This window comes from Ictalurus punctatus, chromosome 4 (genome assembly GCF_001660625.3).
Source record: "Ictalurus punctatus breed USDA103 chromosome 4, Coco_2.0, whole genome shotgun sequence".
Taxonomy (NCBI): Eukaryota; Metazoa; Chordata; class Actinopteri; order Siluriformes; family Ictaluridae; genus Ictalurus; species Ictalurus punctatus.
In genome coordinates this window covers 7887711-7908896 of record NC_071284.1, presented here as the reverse complement: position 1 = coordinate 7908896, position 21186 = coordinate 7887711, and the positions used below count along the sequence as shown (strand labels likewise).

Here is a 21186-nt window from a genome sequence, read left to right as displayed (position 1 = left end):
TCACACGGTGTAAAACCGGTTTAACGTACCTAACGAGTCTCACCCAAACTCTTTTCCGTAAACACATATTCAAATCTTTGTTAATCCTGTTTTTAAATAAACTAATTTGTCAAATAGCAAGGACAGTCTGTATTTGCAAATTTATTGCTACTGTAAAGCTGGGCTCTCATCTGTGTAACAGCTGTCTGATAAACTTTGGACAAAAATACAATTCTGGTTGTTCGAGATGGCTTCCCCAAAATATTACATGTTGTTCAGTAAGTTCAGCCAATATGCATTTTTGTTAATGGTTACAGATTACAGTCTTAAAAAAACAAACAATAGACACCCTCATAGAATTTGTAATGGTTTTAATGGTTATAATGGGAATTGTATTGTTTTTAATGGTAACTGTATTGGTCCCTGTCGTCTCTACTGGTGATTTGTTGCCTTCTATTGGTGGCATGTTATATCTAGTGGATACCATTAAGGACCAATTATGGTAATGGTTTTAATGGTTATCTGATGGTTTGTAATGGTGTTTGTAGTGGAAACCATTAGAGTTTCCGTGATTCTGTGTTTCTAATGTTTTAATGAAACCATTACCTAGAGACTGGATGTGTTTTAAGGCAGATATTTGAGAGATGAACCTAAAGAAACAAATTTCAAACTTGGATGATTGACTACATTTGGGTGTAGGGGAAAATTGTATACATTTCATGTTTCTCTGAAGCGTCCCTTTAATTCATTGCTAAGGACATGTTCCATCATATGGTTGACAATTTTCAACACCCCATCTACTCTGTGTTAAACCTAAACACTAATCCTGCAGCTATCATCATGTGTTTGTGTCGTAGTACGCTGTAGCACTGCAGTGATGAGCCCTATTCCTCCTCCTTCTCTCTCTTTCTCTTGTTCTCCGGTTGATTAATTCTGAGGCACTAGAAATCCTGCTGAGTTGGTGTTAAGGGTTTGCCAGTGTGCTGTAAGGAAGCTAAAGTCACTAACTGACAAGGACAAATGATAGCAGCAAAATGGGGGGAGAAAAGGAAAGATGACAGGATGGAAACAGAGCCACTCTGCATGTGTCAGTGCTAAGGGAAGTACAGCAGGCTGACAGGATATAAATATATCCTATAAATGAGGGAGCAGTGGGGCAGTGAAAGACTGCAGTATATGAAATTCATCAGAATTAGCGAGTGTAGATCATATGAGATCATGATGTTGCTCCAAAATGATCAGTGATATGTTTCCACAGTGATTACACTGGAATACTGTACATAAGTGCACATACAATTAGTGAAATTGGATGCAGCAGCTTTGAAAGAACATTTTAGCAATTTTTTTCAATCAGCCAAGACCAGGAAGATATTTCAGGAAGATTTACTTACTTACTTATCATTTGTACTAACGAATATTATTGACATTCAATATTTGTACTGTTTCCCAAATAAATTTCCAAAAGAAAAAAAAAGAAAAGAAAAAAACTCCTTTTCATACAGGATGAGGCGTCTCATTTGCCTCCAATGTGAAAACGAAATACAGCCTTTAATATTCACCCTTAATACTAAAGAAATATGTTGTTATATTTAAATTGTGTTCCCTGCTGAAAAAAAAAACCCAATAGAAACCATCACAGAAATTCTAATAATTTACACTACAAATACCATTACAAATCATAAGCTAGCCATTAAAACCATTACCATTAACATTATTGGTCCTTAATGGTATCCACTAGACATAACATGCCACTAATAGAAGACAACAAATTACCAATAGAGACCCACATGGACCATTACAGTTTCCATTAAAGTCAATAAAATTCCCATTACAACCATTACAAATTCTATGTTCGGTTCTATTGTTGTTTTTTCCAGTATGGTATATTTTTGTAATTTGGACTTTTGTAACTATTTTTGTAATTTAGCTAGTTAAATTATCTAGTTAGTTAAGTTTTGTTTTCATTGTTAATGTGCTTTAATAAACATTAGCTGGCCAAGACACATTTGATGTCTGAAGTTTGTTGCCTCAGTTTTGTTTTTTTTAACACTATAGCTACAAAGCTAATGTAGCGCCCAAGTGCAGAACATTTTATGTAGCCTCCAGTTTAGCATCATGCCAACTGCATGTATAAATCATCACACACTTGCCTCAAACCACTGAGAGCTGTGTGTGTTACATCAGACAGATTTGCTTAATTGGTTTCTGACACTGTGACACTGATATCTATAAACATGGACATGGAGGATGTTGTTGAGGTAAAAACAGTAGCAGCCATTTTGAGGCTGGATTTACTTTCTTCCACAGCAACTTCAGACTCAGTAAGTTTGAAGTTTGAAGGTATTCTAGGAAATGTTTTCTGTAAAAATAGTATCACTTAGCCAAGCTATGCGTGTGATTTAGGTAGGCATGTATTTTAAACAATGCTAAACTGCTCTTGTCATTTCTAACTTTTAAGAACTTTAGCAGCCTTTAGTTTAGTGCAAAACTAAAGAAGAAAGCTTTGATAAACATTTGAAGTAAGCGTGAAGGGGTGTAAACTTCATTTTAGGCCAAACTGTCTCTTTAAATGTGAATCATTTCGTATGGTGTTTGCAGTTTCTTTGATCCAGAAGCGTTCGCTCTCTGGGTTCAGCTCAGTGACGACAGCACTGATGTCAGTGTTGCCCAGGGTTACCTTTAGCTGTTGTTTGATTTCTTGTTAAATTTCACAAAGCAGAGAGATCTGAGAAGCAGTTGGGTTGACTCCACTGATGAATGATGTGCTGTTTCTTATTGTATAGTTGAGAACGAGGGTTACGTAAGATTCTGCAGTACACTCCAGACGCACTCACTAGAGCAAAGCAAGAGCAGTTGAATCCTACACTCAGACTGTTAGTATCCTGTGACATTGATTTGAAACAGCTGTGTAACATGCCCAGCCCAAGCAGCCATGAACACACACATTAATAAAGTTTATGTATTATGTGCTTTATGTATTCAAGATCAAAATCATGCTTAATGATCATAGATGTCTTCTCTTATATAGTACGCTCATCATTATGTTCAATTCAATTGAATTGTATTTGTATATAGGGCTTAATAACTGATGTCACAAAGCAGCTTTACAGAAATCCAGATGTAGATTTAAATCCCTAATAAGCAAGCCAGAGATCACAGTGGCCGGGAAAAACTCCATGAAGAAACCTTGAGAGGAACTATCTTCTTCTGGGTGACACCAGATAGTGGGATTATAAATCATTACTGTTCCACGGTAATAAGTGTGTTAAAAGTCTGTACATTATGAGCACCATAGTATTTATGTTCATAGCAGCATTTCTATAGGTTTGAGGTTCTTAGGTTAAGTCTAAAATATACAGGTGAGATTTTCCACTTACACGATGCCTAATTTTTTGGAAGTGCAATATTTAGGCTGTCCATGTGTGACCATCCACAACATCTGTGTATATAAATTATTTTCAGACATTTTTCTAAGAGACTTCTACCGCCAGGCGTCCAGGTTCTTCTGTTGATCTCATTTGTCCTTTTGTACACTGTACTCTTTTTGTAATACTTGAGTCTTAGTTTCTCTTCACTCAAATGTTCTTACAGGAGAAGTTTTCTTGCCAATGTCTCCTTTGGATTAGTTATCCAGGGTCTAGGAGCAGATTTCTGTTAGGCTGCTTTGTGACAATGCCTGTTTTGAAATGGATATTAAAAAGTATTGTTTTCTTCTTCTTCTTCTTCTTCTTCTTCTTCTTCTTCTTCTTATTATTATTATTATTATTATTATTATTAGCCTTGTTTTCTTGACTTCCTTCACTTTTTATTTTGACATTTTGTACATAAGCAAAATTACTTCACAAATTATAATTTAAAAAAAAAAGAAAATATCTTAAATATAGTCAAATGTATCTAGCATTTCTTGTTATAAGATTACAAGAACCATAAAACAATTATAAGGTTATTAAACCTATTTCTAGTCTTATTTATTTATTTATTTATACTTTTTTTTTTCCTTTTTTTTTTTTTTTTTTAGAAATAAATGCTTAAAATTAGCAAGATGATCTGCCAATCGAACAAGACTATTTCAGGCTTGAAATTGTATTTTTTTTAAAGTCTAGAAACAAATTTTATTATGTTATTTAATATTGCTTTTATTGTAATCTTATAATAAGAAAAACTAGATAATTTTGACTGTATTTAAGATATTTTAACTCAGTAAGATGCCTTTTTTTAGTATTGCATTAATATAGAATGTTAAAACCTAGAACACCTTCTAACAGTTTTGTAGCAATAACGTGTCAGATATTGGAATTGGTGATGTTCGGCTGCAATCATTTTGCTGCTTTGAAGTGCTAGATTTGATTAGGAACGACAAAGCAGATTACGAGAGAAAGAGAGAGGTTGTTAAAGGTCAGGGATGGAATGTGCTGCCAAATCACAAATTGTTCTCATGTCTGCCTGTGATGCAAATTGCGCCGGGTTATTTGCACACTGTTAAAGTGCAAACTGTCAAATTGCAGTAGACTCTTAGTGATGCAACGATTCCATTCAAAGATTGGTAAGAAATCTGGATGTGCTGATCCCAGGTTTTTGTTTCCGATATGATACCAATATTAGCGCTTGATCCATTATACCACAGCACTGTTGAAACTTTGATTCTGATTGGTCAGAAGGTGTTGATTAATTTTCTATAACAGCATTATAGTAGTGCCATCTGTAAAGCAAATCACAGGTTTATATTAATGCACTCGTTCTAATAGCTTATGGTCTCTTTACATTATATGGTGTGGTAACATTATATACAGTAGTAACTTGTAGCACTTGTATGGCAGATGCTCCAAATCTAAGGGTAATAATAAATGGGATTAAAAAACCTAAGGCAAAATTAGTACAACAATTAGGGTGCCTAAAACTTGTGCACAGTTCTGTATAACTACAGTTTAATTATAATAAAAGCTATAAAACTCCTAGTTTCTGTCTGGTCAGAAATGTGACGCATTAGGTGGACTAGCAACGTCAAATTGCTGATGTGTGTGTGTGTGTGTGTGTGTGTGTGTGTGTGTGTGTGTGTGCATAAAGTACAGGTAAGATGTCAAAAAAAAAAAACAGATAGCACTGCGTGGGTCCTTCATAGAGGAAACACTGTGATATGCCCCCCCCCCCCCCCCCCCCCCCACCTACTCATTCTGTCTCTCTCTCACACACACATACACCCTCTCTCTCTCAAACACGCACACACAATAATACACACACAGGCTCTCTCTCTCTCTCTCTCTCTCTCTCTCTCTCTCTCTCACACACACACACACACACACACACAATAATACATACACAGGCTCTCTCTCTCTCTCTCTCTCTCACACACACACACAATAATACATACACAGGCTCGCTCTCTCTCTCTCTTACACACACACACACACACACACAATAATACATACACAGTCTCTCTCTCTCTCTCTCTCTCTCTCTCTCTCTCTCTCACACACACTCACACACACACAATAATACATACACAGGCTCTCTCTCTCTCTCACACACACACACACAATAATACATACACAGGCTCTCTCTCTCACACACACACAATAATACATACAGTCTCTCTCTCTCTCTCTCTGACACACACACACACACCTCCCGCGTCTGCGCGTGAAGCGGGATCTCCTGCGCAAAACACGGTGCCAGTGCCAGCTATTCAAACACCTCCAAGCCATTGAGGGAAAGAGCTTCTCATCAGGACGGTGAGTCTTTCTCAAATGCCAAGTTATTTTATTCACTGACTACTAAATGGGAAAAGGGACTTTATGCTCTCCATCACATATCATAAAAAACGATGCGTGTATGTTTGCGCATGGCTTCTAACATGAGGAATCCAAGTGCGTTGGAGGAAATGTGACAACGCGGATGTTTTAAAGAAGAGAGAGAGAGAGAGAGGAGCTGCTTTCACCTAATTTACTGTTTAAGGTTGCAGCAGAGACAGAAACAGCTGCACCAGTGTGAAGGAGAAAAGTATTGAGGCAATGCTCAGCATGATGTGCACAGATGGGCTGTTCAGCTCTGTGTTGTTGTTTTTTTTACACACATACACACAATCTTCTCCCATTTTCATCTCTTATAGCTGCGACTGCATGTTAATACTTTTTATTAAAATCTCATGTGATCAAAATAATATGCAACATTAGCCTCCATGCACCAGTATCATATATAGTGTACACTCAATGCACTGCAACGATAATCTCTCGTAGTAATGTCATTATTGCATGTGTGTGTGTTTATATTGTAGTGGGGACAGAGTGTCCCTACAAGAATGGGAAAATATATGACAGTTTTGACCTTGACGATATTTGTATGGTCCCACAAGGAAACAGTTGTTTTTTCTTTCTTTTTCTTTTATTTAAAAAGCATAAAACAAAGTGTCAGAATGTTTACTTTTGGTTACCAAGGTTAGGGATAGATTTAGGTGTAGACATTATAGCTGCATTAATAAATGTGTCAATGGAAGGTCCTCACAAGGATAGTAAGACAAACGTGTGTGTGTATGTGTGTGTGTGTGTGTGTGTGTGTGAGAGAGAGAGAGAGAGAGAGAGAGAGAGAGAAAGCTGTGAAGTAGCACTAGTCTTGAATCTGTGCAAAGTCTGTTCATAAAGGTAACACACTCTGCTGTACATGATGTACACACATGCGGAAAACCACATTTTTAAACATTCTCATGCATAACTGTATATTCATGGTGCAGTTTCTGCATTTGTAGATCCTGCTCTTCCAATGCAGCCACAGCTTGATAATACTTATTTTCTTCTGGAAGTCTGATGTGGCCTATTTGCAGTGACACATAAGTGCTTTTATGATTGTGTCTTATTGATGTCTTATAGTAGCTTGTCTGCTGATTTCTCTTTCATGGTGGTATATAATAGCAGCAGCAGCAGTGCCATGGTTAAGGTTGTTTGTTCAAAATCCAAGGACTTTTTCCAAGCCATCATTTTCCCCCTTTTTCTGAATGCTAGTGCTTAGGATCCTTCGCTAATAACCAGAAGGTTGTGAGTTCAAATCCAACTGACTGAGAGCCATTGTTATATTCACACCTCAGCTCTGTGCCCTTCTGCATTCTGCCTCCTTTGTAAGTCACTTTGGAATTAATAAATGAATAATTCAGTAAATGAAAGGACATTGTAACATCTTGCGTTCCTGAGCAACTATGTCCCCCAAGTACCATTGCATCATAAGTGCATCAGAGGTGGCTGATTAATAATAATTCAATCAATTAGGCCAGCTTTGCATGTGAATTGTGTTCCTGCTGTGCGCTCTGTATTTGTTTTTAAACAAATTATATAAAAGCCCAATCAGAACACTGTATTGACACTGACACTATAAAAAAAAACTGTTATCATGGTTTATATTATAATCTTTGTTTACACTTTAAATTTGGCACAAACAACAATCTTTGAAACAAATCTATCCCTAGATTATGTTGCAACGGAGGTTATATCGGGAGGAGAAATGTGGCCTACATAGGCAGCCTCTTGGTTAGTGACTATAATGGGTGTATAACAATATTGTGTGTGTGCTGTTCATCATAGTATGTTGTATAATTGGTTGTTGACACATGCCTGCAAGGTACACACAGTTGAAGGTAAGAGTTGATGCTCTTTTGATGCTGATTTTTATGTTATAATAAATGTGGAGGCTATAATTAAGTAAGGAATAAAACATAAAAATAATGGAAAATAATGACGGTGATGCCCTGTCATTACCACTATGAAGTCGATTATTTTCCAATGACAGCATGTGCTGAAGTCTCTATGATACCACTGCTTTGTCAATGATTGCAATTTTGAAATTCATTAATGAACAAGTTTTATTTCTATATTACTGAGAAACGGCAAAGCCCTTTGTCATGAGGACTCTCCCGTGGAAGAAAATGTGAAGGAACAGCAGTACCCCTAACTGTTATAAAGTGCTGGCACTGGGAACTCCTTCCATAAATGTTTAATAAATCTCCAATCTAAACCTCAATCCATCCATCCATTTTCCATGCCGCTTTTCCTACACAGGGTTGCGGGGGAGCCTGGAGCCTATCCCAGGGAACTCGGGGCACAAGGCAGGGGACACCCTGGATGGGGTGCCAACCCATGGCATTCTCCCACAGCCTACAACGTATGTCTTTGGACTAGGGGAGGAAACCAGAGTACCTGGAGAAAATCCCAGAGGCTTGGGGAGAACATGCAGGCTCTGTGCACACAGGGTGGAGGTGGGATTCAGGCCTCCAACCCTGGAGGTGCGAGGCAAGCGTACTAATCACTAAGCCACCGTGCCAACCCCAACCCCCAATCTAAACATGTTACCTGTAAATTATTTGTTACTATAGAAAAAATAATGTATTAAAACCAGTACATTAATATTAACCAGTGATTTGTCTTGCAGTCGACACTGTCAGAGCTGTGCTGTTACAGAAAATTACTCAACATCTTCTGACCAATCAGGTCATTCTTATAAATAAGAATGACAAGTAGATCAAACGAATTCACAACTTACTAATACACTGCAAGTATTTTCAACCTGTATGAGTTCTGCACAAATTCTAATTACTTCTCAGAGAGCTGTGGGGAAATACACTGTGTCAGACAACAGTTCATGAGAGATACTTACGCTTAAGGGAATGAGTGTTTCAGTGGCCTGTGTAAGGAAAAAAAAAAGGTTTTAAACATTTGCATTTATTGATCTGGTAGATGCTTTTATCCAAAGTGGGCTACAGAATTCCCTCTAATCGTAGAGGTGTTAAATGAGCTGTCAATGTTACAAGTGCTGCAGGACCAGAAAACAAGTGCAAGATACATTCAGTGGTCACTTCATTACTACACTTACCTTGTACTTACACTTACTGGCCAGTGTATCAGGTTCCCCTAATTATTGACTGTAGCTCATCTGTTCCTATCCACAATATAATATCAGGCCACTCCTACCATATCCATCATGAAAGAAGGCCACCATAAGACCACAGTTGATCAGAAATGCTACTGTGCCTGATACACTTGTACCAGCACTACATAGTGTCACACTGCTGTGATGATCCACCAACCAAAGAATATCTCATCACTGGTCCTGTGGTGGTTTGTTTCCATTGATGGATAGATTGACAGTCACCAACTGTATGTCCAGAAAGTGCACATAGAGTATATGGTACCTGATAAAATGGCTCATTATTGTAGCTAGGTCAAGATCCCTAATACTGGAGCATCTGTGCTACCACCACCGGACTTCGCAACAGTGTCTTCTCTGAGGCAGTCAGAATACTCAACACCCTGCTGCCTCTAGCACTAATCAAAACCTCCCAACAGCTACCATTTCACAACAGAAGCCAGCGCTACCTATAAGTAGAGTAGGCAATTGCCTAGGGCCTCGGGCTTGGAGGCAGGGACTCCATGACCGTATCAACACTATACACTAGAAAGGTGGAGGGAAGGAGGGGTGTGGGGGACCTTCAACATAAATTTAGCCTAGGGCCTCTAAATGTCTAAAACCGGCTCTGATTGCACATCTGTCACTACACACCTGCACTTTATAATGCTGCTAGTGGACACTTTTGCTATTATGACTGTTTTATCGCTACTATTACAGTCATGTACTGCTAGAACACTCAACAGTTTACAGGAAATGGTTGCACTACTTTTTCTAATCAACACTGTTTGGTTGTCCTCCCTGCTGGAAAAAAAAAACAATTGACAGCATCACAGAAATTCTAATGGTTTCCGCTACAAATACCATAACAAACCACCTACCAACCATTAAAACCATTACTATTGTTGGTCCTTAATGGTATCCACTAGATGTAACGTGCCACCCAAGGGCATAGGTTTGGTCTCAATATTGGTAGGGACACCCACCCACCCACCTCGGAAAAAAAAAGACTGTTTAATGTTGACAACCAACTGGTTTATTAAAATATAACAGCTATATTTACATTAAGATCTGCATTTACATTTAAATACAAATTATACAAAGCAACAGATCAAAGACTAAAAGAATGTAAACTATGAAATTTCTTGTTAACGGAAAAGAGGGAAAAAATTTTTTTTTTGCATCCAACATCAACATTCTTCATGATAGTCCTTGGTGTCTATTTAAACAATCCAAACAGATGCCTACGTCGGTCATTGACAGCTACATTATTAATGCGCGATAAAAAAACAAACATGATTTTTAAATATTCATAAGAATGGAGATATCTGTTTTTGCAAATGAACTCTTCATATAGGCCTATGTTTAATCGCAGTTTCATTTTAAGACCTCACCTGAATCCCTGAAGGTCCAGCTGCTTCTCCCTCAACCTGCCCTACGGCATCTTTAGGCCTACTTGATTTCTGAGTTTCCTATGTGTCATAAAATTATGCATTGATGAAGATATATAAACATACAGTTAAACTTTGGATCCCATTTATTTTTGAGGGAAATGTTAATATTGAGTGAATAGGATCTTATGTTGTTTTGATGTAAGATTTTTTTTCAAAACAACCTCATGACCAATATGTTGACTTTCAAAGGTTACACTGTATATTTGCTGAACATCGTAAAGACTGAGTTTAATGCTGATGCCTCCCTACAATTCCAAAATATAATTCATAATTAGGACCTCACCTGAAACCCTGAAGACGCAGCTGTTTCATCCTGCTCTACTTCAGCCTGTTGCTGTGTTTCCTGCATACAAACTAATATATTAAATGATGACATTTCCATGGGATTTCTAGACTAAAATTCAACTCAACATAATTTCGTAGATGCACCTATTTCATGTTCCAGCTAGAACCTGACTGTTAGCCTGCAGATGACAGGAGCCAGGGTTAGCTTGCTAGTTAACGCTAGCTAACACGGTTAACTAACATCAGGTGACATTACTTTCGGCAGTGCAAGGCTGGTGACGTTCGGTCGCTAACAGGTTTTCATTTTAAATCAATGTGGCTACTGGACAGTTAGTTTACTACTTATTACTTACGCTTTGGGTGGGGAAAAAGCTCCTGATGTCTTGTCCTTTTTTTGGTGGCATGATATCTGCAAAGTACAAAACGTGTTGGCATGGAAAAAATACTTTATGTATGCTGTGTCATGCAGTCAATAGAGGAAAGGGAGTAAAGTCATCTGAAAGACTAAATTTTTCGCCCATGCTTGAGGTATGGACTGATGGCCTTGATAACTTAGTTACCATTGTCAGCCGATCAGCCCTCGCCTCTGTGTCTACACTGGCAGCTCGATATTTGCATGTAAGGTGAGCCTTCTGATAGCCCCTCCCTTTCAACCAATCAAATGCTAGCATGCCTAAATCCTGGAGCTTCTGGGAGAGTATGCTATGGAATTTACATGACTTCACTCCAAAGATAATGCGAAGGAGTTCGCGCAAATATTGGTAGGGACACTTCTGTGCTCCCAAAAGATCGGTAGGGATATGTCCCTACCGTCCATATGCAAACCTACGCCCTTGGTGCCAACAATTACCAGTAGAGAACCACAGGGACAATTAGTTTCCATTAAAACCAGTACAATTCCCATTATAACCATTAAAACCATTACAAATTCTGTGAGGGTTTCTATTATTTGTTTGTTTGTTATTCAGCAGGGCTGTCTAGTTGAAGTGCACCGTCCTGTGTATCCATGGTATTGTTTGCACTCATCTCACTCTGTTGTGCATTTTGCACTTTATGTAGTTTTGTATAAATGTGTATTGTGCCACTGTATTGTTATGTGCTGAACCATGGTCCTGTGGCAATGGCATTTCATTTCGATATATTCAAGCTATATGCTGTAGAGGAATGACAGTAAAAATCACTTGACTGCTTGGTTACTCCAGTGTACCTGTAGCTGTTGGAAGAACAGAGAGATGTTAGAGATGATACACAGACTGAGTCACTAAACAGTCAAGCTCCAAGTAATCCAATGCTGTAATAATAGTAGTGATACACATGGAAAGAACATGACAAAACAGAGCACCTACACAGATATATAACGTTAAGTCAGGGGCGTAGTGCTGAGGTAATACTGTTTCAGGGCGACGTGTGTTCAGAATAAGAGTATTAATACTCAGCTAATCACAGAAGGGATTCTGCGACTGAATAATGTCCACACTGGGATTTAAGCTTTGGTTATGAGTGGTGCAACCGGGTGGAGACGGCCAATGTTGTGGCTTTTGCTGCGCAACAAGTAGGAGTGTAGAGCGCATGCGCGGCGCTCAGTAAACCGCTACGACCGACAGGAGAGCAGAACCGCTCGCGCGCGCGGAAACCCTCGCCGCTTGATGTGTGAGTTGTTTCCGGTTGTCTGAGCATCCAGGACAAACGGCGAAGAAGTCAGGGTTGTAAGTGAAACACGTCCAATTTAATGCAGTTTATGTGGTTATTTATGGTTCTGTTCATCGGTACAGTGCGTCGATGTTGTTGACAGTGGACTGTAGTTTACTAAAGTAGCACTGAAGTGCATTTACAACCTCTAGCTTTTAAGTTTTAACACTGTTTCAAACTCTGTCATTCAAATATGTTAGTAATTATTTACGAAAAAAAGTTTAAATCATGTAATGATGTTTCCTGGAGGGTCAGTAGCTCACGTACATGTACTGTTAAACTCTCTCTCTCTGTGTGTGTGTGTGTGTGAGACTTGGTGAGGACTGAGTGTTCCCATTATTATAGGGACATCTGAGTTTTGACTTTATGGGGACATTTAGCTGGCCCCCATGCTTTGTGTGTGTGTGTGTGTGTGTGTGTGTGTGTGTGTGTGTGTGTGTGTGTCTTGGTGAGGACTGAGTGTCCACATTATTATAGGGATATCTGTGATTTTTGACCTTATTTGGCTGGTCTCCATGCTTTTCAAGTGTGTGTGTTTAGGAAAAGGAATGTACTGAGTGGGTCAAAGCAAGAATGAATGAGCTACAGTGCCTCCTCCACAGGGATTGATCGACTCTCTTTCTGTGTGCCTAATGTACAGTACAGTTCAACATCTTCTTCGACACCCGAACTGATCTCGATTAGGTTTCGTAGAGAAGAGAAATCACCCAATCTCTGATTTACAGGTTTGTGAACTGAATTGTAGACACATACCTGACTTGCTTTGCCTGAAGCTGTGCAGTATCTCTGTGCATGCCCCATCTATCCAGACACGTTAATAAAAGACATCAGTCATTGTGCATATCAGATGCTACACAAAGGAATCAATAGATAAGTGTATTGGAATGAAAAGCTCTTTTGTTCCCCTTTGTGACTCCTTGTATTGTGTAAAATAATATATAATGTATAATGTAAAATTGCTAAAAAAAATTTTTTTAAAGTGTCCACAATTTCTCTAAGTGTTTATTATAAATAAATTTTCAGCACATGCCTTATTACCTAATTATATTTTGTACTCGGGCAGAAATGCACTTCACTGTATTATAGCATTATCATGATCAGGTGTGTATCAGGTGTGTAAAATCAGCCTACGCTGCCACAGTGACCTTTGCTCTATGTATGTCTGTTTTTATTACGGAATAACAGAGTGTGTGTATCAATCAGCTCCCTAGGTCATGAATCAGTATATTCGGCCCTGGCTCACTACACCTTGGGACACTGATTACTCAATTCCCGGTGACATGAATACGTACTCGCGCTGTATAATGTCACTGCTTGCATTTATCACCAACAAGGAGGACCGATATCTTTCTGACTTTATATGTCATATTAATTTGTTCGCTTAATCACATACATTTCTGTCATGGTACTTCAAGCCGGATCGTTGGCTAGCTAGTGGATTTTTTAAAAATCATTGAACACTTAAAAGTCGTTAGACTCAAACAAACCGTTTATATAAAGTTAAAAATCATTGAGGTAAGTAATCACTTGAGAGCTACAACAACGAGAACAAGCTGCTTACATTTGTAGATGAAGTTGGCTGCGAGTTTGTCCGCCATTTTTTTGAGCCGAGAGGCTTCAGAAAATACGACACCATTTCCAGTAAGTGAATATAGTAAGCACTGATGCTCCCTGGTTTTTGCGCTGCATTGTTGGATTTTTTAGGTTTCAGTGCACTGGAAGGATTTTATAATTGAGAAAGCCCTTAAAATGGCCCAGTGCCCTGACTGCTGAACTAGGGAGCTGATTGAGACACACACAGAGAAATCTCCTAGCTAGTATTATTGGACAGCATGCAGAACTGGGATTAAAGAGTGTAAGACGGTCGATTGTTAACCAGATTTTAAAGGTTACTGTTCACATTTCTTGTTTGTTTGTTTTTTTACTTATAAATGATAATTGCCTTTTATCACAGTTAGAAATACTAACATGACAGGTAAATAAATTAATATCAATTGTATATATTACTATATATATATATATATATATATATATATATATATATATATATATACTATATACTATATATATATATACTATATACTATATATATGTATATACTGTACATATATATTGTATATATTGTGCCGATTATTAGACATGTTTCATCTCAAGCTCAAGTGAATTGTTGTTTCCTGTTGTTTCCTTCATGCAGGACGACACCCAGCGCGTGTTTTTGCTTTCACAGTTGACGGCTACACCTATCGCTCAGGGGGGTTATTCCTTTAGAGGATTTCTTTGACCTCTGGATCTCATCAAGGATTGAAGTTGTTTGAGCTGAGGTCGGTCAGGAGTAAACGCATTCGACTTCGCTTTTTAAGTGATGTAATGTTCCATTAGGTAATGAGGCGTAAGAAGAGTCCGACCTCATTTAAACCTTAAGGCGTTCATTAAATCCCCTGCTGAGAGCCAGAGAACACACTGCAAAAAATGACGTCAGCAAGTGAAAAACTTCTAAAATATAGTCAAAGTTATCTAGTGTTTCCTATTATGAGATTTCACTGAACCAAATCTAAGATTATTAACCCCATTTCTAGACAAAATCAGCTAAAGGTTTGCTTTTAGAAGCTTAGATTTTAGGAGCAGAGCTATGAGTTAATCGAGAACTGGTAAATACAGTGTTCTAAAAAGGGCTCTTCAGTAGTTCTTCTTTGTAAATTTAAGAGTTCTTAGCTTCCTAAAAGGGTTTGTAGTTTGGAATTTTTCCTGATAGGGAAACAGTCAATTGTAGCATTCTACATACACTGTATGGCCAAAAGTATGTGGACACCTGACCATCACACCTATATGTGCTTTTTGAACATCCCATTCCAGATGTAGTTGTAACTGTCCTACATCCCCCGACTACTTTTCCACTACATTTTTGATTCTGGTTGATTGTGCCAGAGCATTAGTGAGGTCAGGCACTGATGTCCTGCTAGGAGGCCTGGGGTGCACTGGATGTTCCAGTTCATTCCAAACTTGTTCAGTGTGGTTGATGTCAGGTTTCTGTGCAGGCCACTCGAGTTCTTCCACACCATCCTTGGAAAATCATGTCTTCATGGAGCTTGCTTTGTGTACATGGGCATTGTCATGCTGGGATAAGTTTGGAGCCCTTAGTTCCAGTGAAGGGAAACTGCGGGCATCCTATATTATTCTATATAATCCTATATCATCCTATGCAATTATGTGCCAACAATTTGGGGAACACCCACATATGGGTGTAATGGTTAGGTGTCCACAAACCTTTGGTCGTATAGTGTAGAATCTTCACAGTTTTGTCCATCTGGCCACCTTGAAGAGTTTATATGTGTGACCTTTTTTCTTAGAGTGTAGACTGTGTGGATTAAAGAGCTAAACCAATTTTCATGCCCATTCTTGGTTAAGTAAAGCCTGGCTTATGTTTGTTTTGAACTATTCATAGGCAAGATGACTGCCACGTATATCTTATGAGGGTCTGGAGCATCGCTTGTGCATGTCCTCAGAAATGAACACTACTCAATCACGTGGTGCAATACCAGCGTAAATGGTGTGGGCGTTGTAGTATAATGTGATGTGAAATAGTGTAGAAAGATATTCCAGTGCATACCCTGACATTCTGCTGTACCCTGAATGCAGATGCCTGTGCAAACTATGCTTCTCACATAGCAGCTGCGTACAGACACATACAGGATGTGTAGTGAATTTGAAGTATAGTTATAGCTTTCCGAGTCATGCGCCATTACTGGCAGAGGTTGTTTTTTTTTCCGAAGAAATGAGGTGTAAATTTGATGACTTCAGTCCATTCTAGCTGCACAAGCAAGCGCACAGATAAGTGCTTAACTTAACTTAATAATAAAGTTATTAAAAAGTTCTTACATAGTAATATCTGATACCTCTCACCTGCTGTCATTTCTGCAGTAAAGAACCACATGGGATTGATTTTAACGTCTCATGAACCATGACATAAATGTGAATTATATTTACTTTCTAATTTAACGCTGCATTACGCCTGCCATCCATAAGCTCTTTTTGTTTGTGAGATGATACGCAGAGGAATTATTAAGCAGCTCTCACTCTGATGTGGTCATGAGGTATGAGCATCATTATGTTCATTTTACAACATTCCATTGAACATGAATTATATTTCTCTGGGTTTTTGAGTTTCTGTAGGTGGAAAAGACATCCATAAGGAGCTGGAACTATGGTGGATTATGGCAGGCATTTTAAAGCTTCTACTAATGTGGCCTTGAATGACTTCAGTGTCATTTATCAGTGGCCGATGTGATCTTATGTTATCGTTAACGTGATAAAGTATGCCATGATACGTGTTTCTGAGATTATTGTGGTTATCCTTAGTACATTTCTAAAACCAGCTACATATAGGAGCTACAAGTGCTCTCTCAGTTTTTCAGTAATAATAATTTTTAAAAAGCTTAGAGATGACATTAGCCAGATTTTTTATCAAAGGGATTTTATATGAAAATTTGTTTCAGCTGACTTTTTATTTATTTTTTAGAAAATTAAAGAAAACTTTTTTTTTTACTTTAATTTTTAAAAAAAAAATATTTTCTTTATTTGACTTTATGTGAAATGGTGGCCCATTATGCCAAGATGTAATTGTATTTATTTAATTGCAAGTGGATTTTATTTAATTATAGACTATTTTCATGAACAGCAAAATGGTACCATTGTATTGAAATAAAAAAAAAGTATTGAAATAGAAATTTAAAAAAAAAGTATTGTGACGATAATATTTTTCCATTTTGCCCACTTATATTAAAAACATTCAGGAGTTAGTATTTGAAAAAAGTGTCACCTGAATTATTGATCAAATCCTTAAATTGTCCCTCTCTCTCTCTTTCTCTCTCGCTATTTTTCTACTTCTCTGTTTTTTTCTCTCACTGCTTCTTCTCTTTGTCTCTCAATCTGGTTTTGTTTATCAAATCACTGCCTTTCATTACAACTCTGCATCTCTCTGTTGTCTAATCCTCGCTATCACGTCTAACTGCCTGTTCTCTCTCGCTCTCTCATTCTCTCTCTCTCTCTCTCTCTCTCTCTCTCTCTCTCTCTCACTTAGGTCTTCTGCATGATGGACTGACCCTCCTCAATTGGCAGTGTGTATCCACTTTCTGCTGTAGTGTGTGTGACTGAGTGTGTGAGTGACGTGTGCTCCATGGTGACCCATGGGCCGCTCTCCCATCAGCCTGTCCACACTGAAGCTGGGGAGGTTAAAGGTCATCCGCAGGCAGCTGCTTCAGCACTACGAGCACCAGCCCTTTGTCTCCTGCCTGGCTGGACTCTATGGCTGCCAGTGGAGGCGCTATCAGAGGGCCAGAGCCCAACCTGGGGAGTGCTGCTGTAGCAGGGTCAGAAATCTCTTCCTCTCTCACTCTCTCTCTCTCTCTTACACACACACACACACACACACAGACCCACACATACATACACACACAGAGCAGAACTTTAATCAGGAGACATTTCTGAGACCATTCTGTCTGAGCCTGACCCAAACACAACCCACAACACCAAGCTTAGTATCTAACCCTGTCTTCAGGGGGTCAGGATTTTGTAGAAACTTGAGTTAAACCTGACCGCCAACGACGAGAGACAGAATAAATCTTCTATCCTGATGATAGAAAATGTTTTCATCTGTCATCAGTAAACAAAATCAAGGTTTTTTTTTTGTCAAATTAGTCAGCTAAAACATGCATAAATGCCTAAAATCATGCAATACATTAACCTAGTTTCAGTTAATGTTCACATCAAACATCAGAATGGGGAAAAAATATGATCCCAATGACTTAACCATGGCATAGTTGTTGGTGCCAGAAAAGCTGGTTTGCATATTTCAGAAACTGCTGATCTGCTGGGGAACTGCTGTTTTATAAGAAATCGCTTTTACCTTTTAAGAAGTTCCCAGAATTGCCTCACTTGTTCATTCACCCACACGTGTGTTATGGATATATTTGGTAAGATACATTTGATAAATTGTGCATTTAGTCCAGGCTTGTCAAGTTCAATTAGCTGTGTTAAGCTGTCACACACTGTCTCTTTATCGCTCTCTCTCTCTCTCTCTCTCTCTCTGCTTTATTAGAAAAAGCTTTAGACACTTTCCTTGTATTTGCTGATTTCATGAACACTGCATTGATTACACACTCTGCTGACACAGTGTGCATTTTATAAAAGCCCCTCGCTCCAGATGAACAGTTCTGCTCTACTTCAGCCCAAAAACAGCCTTCTAAATGACAAATTACTTCTTGAGTCATATCTTCTAAGCGATGAGAGATGATGAAAGAAAACCAGAGGGATAGAGACAGAGGAGTGATTGGAGGATTACTGACACTGTAAATGACTCCTATGCAGGTTATTCTCAGAAGGACACACTTCTGGAAATCTCCTGCCTCACTGATATACAGTACTGTGCAAAAGACTTGCAGAGAAATGCTGTAGAGCAAAGATGACTTCATAAATAAAGAAATTAAATGTTTCTACATTTTAAAAAAATTATAACGCACAGTAATAACTGAAACAAAGTCAATGTTTGGTGTGGTGACCCTTGCTTTAAAAAAAAAAAAAAGTATTCTCGGGAACAGTTTGTGAGGTTTTCTAAGGATATTAGCTAGTGAATTTTACTGAGCATCCTGCAGAACCAGCCACAGTTCTTTCTGGAGACTTTGACTGTCGAACTTGCTTTTTATTTTTTCAGTAAAACCCTATTGGTCTCTTATGTAATATGCTGCTTTATTGACTGACATGCAAACATTCTTCTGTAACATTTAATTTTGTGCTGGAAAACTAATGTTTGGAAATCTAAAATGAAAATTTGAAAAAATCTATAACAAAGTTGGTACTTAAAAAATAGGGTGCCTAAGACTTTTGCACAGTACTGTCCATTGAATGATTATGCTGTCATTGCTGAAAGCTGTTTGTCTGTGTGTTATTCCTGATTACTTCAGTTGGAGTGTGCTAGTTTTCTCCTCCTCCTCATCACATTTTTCCTGACACTGGTGTTCCTGTATTTCTGGAGTCAGGCTCAGAATGACTACGATGATTTTGATTGGTAAGTAAAGATGCGATATAGAAATTGAAAGTTAATATATTAATATAGAAAGTTTATGTTAATGGGCTCATTCTAATACAGTGTCTTTTCTATAGTAACAACTTACACAGAGACACCCCGTAAACAAATTTTAAAATGTAATTGTTGATATGGTGATGCTTTCTGTGAGGAGAATTAGCATTAGTCTCCAGTGTCAGCGCTTTGTAAAAGTCTGTTTCTTTAAGTTTTCTGACACTGGACAGTCTTCAGGATAGAGGCTTTTGCTCTTTCAAATTCTTTTTGTCTCTGTTGATATTTGATATTTGAGTGCATGATGCCATGTATCCTAACAAAATGTCCAGGTCCTCTGGCAGAAAAACAGCCCCAAAACATTAAAGATCCACCACCATATTTAACCGTGGGCATGAGGTACTTTTCCATAAAGCTACCTCTCTGTGTGCACCAAAACCACCTCTGGTGTTTATTGCCAAAAAGCTCTATTTTGGTTTCTTCTGACCATAGACCCCGATCCTATTTGAAGTTCCAGTAGTGTCTAGTAAACTGAAGATGCTTGAGTTGTTTTTGGATCAGTGTAGAGGCTTTTTTCTTGAAAACCCTTCCAAGCAACTTGTGGTGATGTAGGTGACTTCAGATTGTAGTTTTGGAGACTTTCTGACCCCAAGACGAACTAACTTCTGCAATTCTCCAGCTGTGGTCCTTGGAGATTTTTTGGCCACTTGAACCATCCTCCTCACAGTACGTTGAGACAGTATAGATACACGTCCAATTCCAGATTGATTCATAACATTTCCACTTGACTGGAACTTCTTAATTATTGCCCTGATGGTGGAAATGGGCATTTTCAATGCTTGTGCTATTTTCTTATAGCCACTTCCCATTTTGTGAAGCTCAACAACCTTTTGCCGCACATCACACCTATATTCCGTGGTCTTACCCATTGTTATGAATGACTAAGGGAATTTGGCCTATGTGTTACCTTGTATTTATACCCCTGTGAAACAAGAAGTCATGGTTGAACAATTTCCTGTCCTAGACACCCAGGTGTACTAAAAAATGTAAAACATCAACTGGAATATACTTCAAATATATTTTTCTCATATAAATTCATAGGGATGCCAATAACTGTTGCACACCTATATTTAACAAAGACTTCTTTTATATATATATAAACCTGTGTTGTGTTTGCAATTGTTTTATATCCATGAAAGCAGAGTATTTTTGTGATTTTTTTTTTAAACAAAAGGTTAAACAATAAAAATAATTTTTCATATTTATTTCATCATATTTACCAAGGGTGCCAATATTCGTGGAGGGCACTGTGCAACTTTTGAACATCGCAAGTGCTAGAAAAACATGTACAATAGGAATGACCAAACTGTTTTCATAGCAGTTTATTTACACTGTGCGGTATTATGTACATGATGTAATTTTACTGACCCACTGTTACTTTGTCAGAAACTGTGCATGTGCTAAAGAGTACATAATATGAGTGTTATAAAAATTGGTTAATTACAGTCCCCTCTGAAAGTATTGTAATGGCAAAGTTGTAAATATCAAGAAATGAAAGCTGAAATTCTGATCTGTTGTCTCATATTACTTTTTTGATCCAAACATCAATTTCTTCAATCAGTACCTTGAGGATTTTGCGATCGCAGAAATTTATGCAAAATCAAGAAAACTCCTCAATATTCACAGGAGCTTGCAATTTTTCAAAATTGCCGCAGATTTGAGCGAAGACCTGTCATGTGACGTCATCACAACGCTCATTCAGAAAAAGCCTCTCCGATTCATGTGTCGAACATGAGTACAGCTAAAAGGTCTCATTTACAAACAGAC

General features: G+C 38.2%; 1 protein-coding gene across 6 annotated transcripts in view; it reads left to right on the top strand.

Moving 5' to 3' along the window:
- The first annotated feature begins 5498 nt into the window (after nucleotides 1–5498).
- The window catches only part of gdpd4a (glycerophosphodiester phosphodiesterase domain containing 4a), a 33394-nt gene continuing 17706 nt past the window's right edge, over nucleotides 5499–21186 (top strand). Inside the window, exons 1-5 of one of the 6 annotated variants that reach the window (XM_017466704.3) lie at nucleotides 5499–5708; nucleotides 12931–13015; nucleotides 14485–14611; nucleotides 17368–17656; nucleotides 19247–19350. In XM_017466704.3, the coding sequence (XP_017322193.1) occupies nucleotides 17474–17656; nucleotides 19247–19350 (287 nt within the window). In that variant the 5' untranslated portion in view covers nucleotides 5499–5708; nucleotides 12931–13015; nucleotides 14485–14611; nucleotides 17368–17473. Of the gene's footprint in view, nucleotides 5709–11562; nucleotides 12308–12930; nucleotides 13016–14484; nucleotides 14612–17367; nucleotides 17657–19246; nucleotides 19351–21186 lie in introns of those variants that run through there. The other 5 variants (XM_017466707.3, XM_017466701.3, XM_017466702.3 and 2 more) reach the window with 5 other exon arrangements.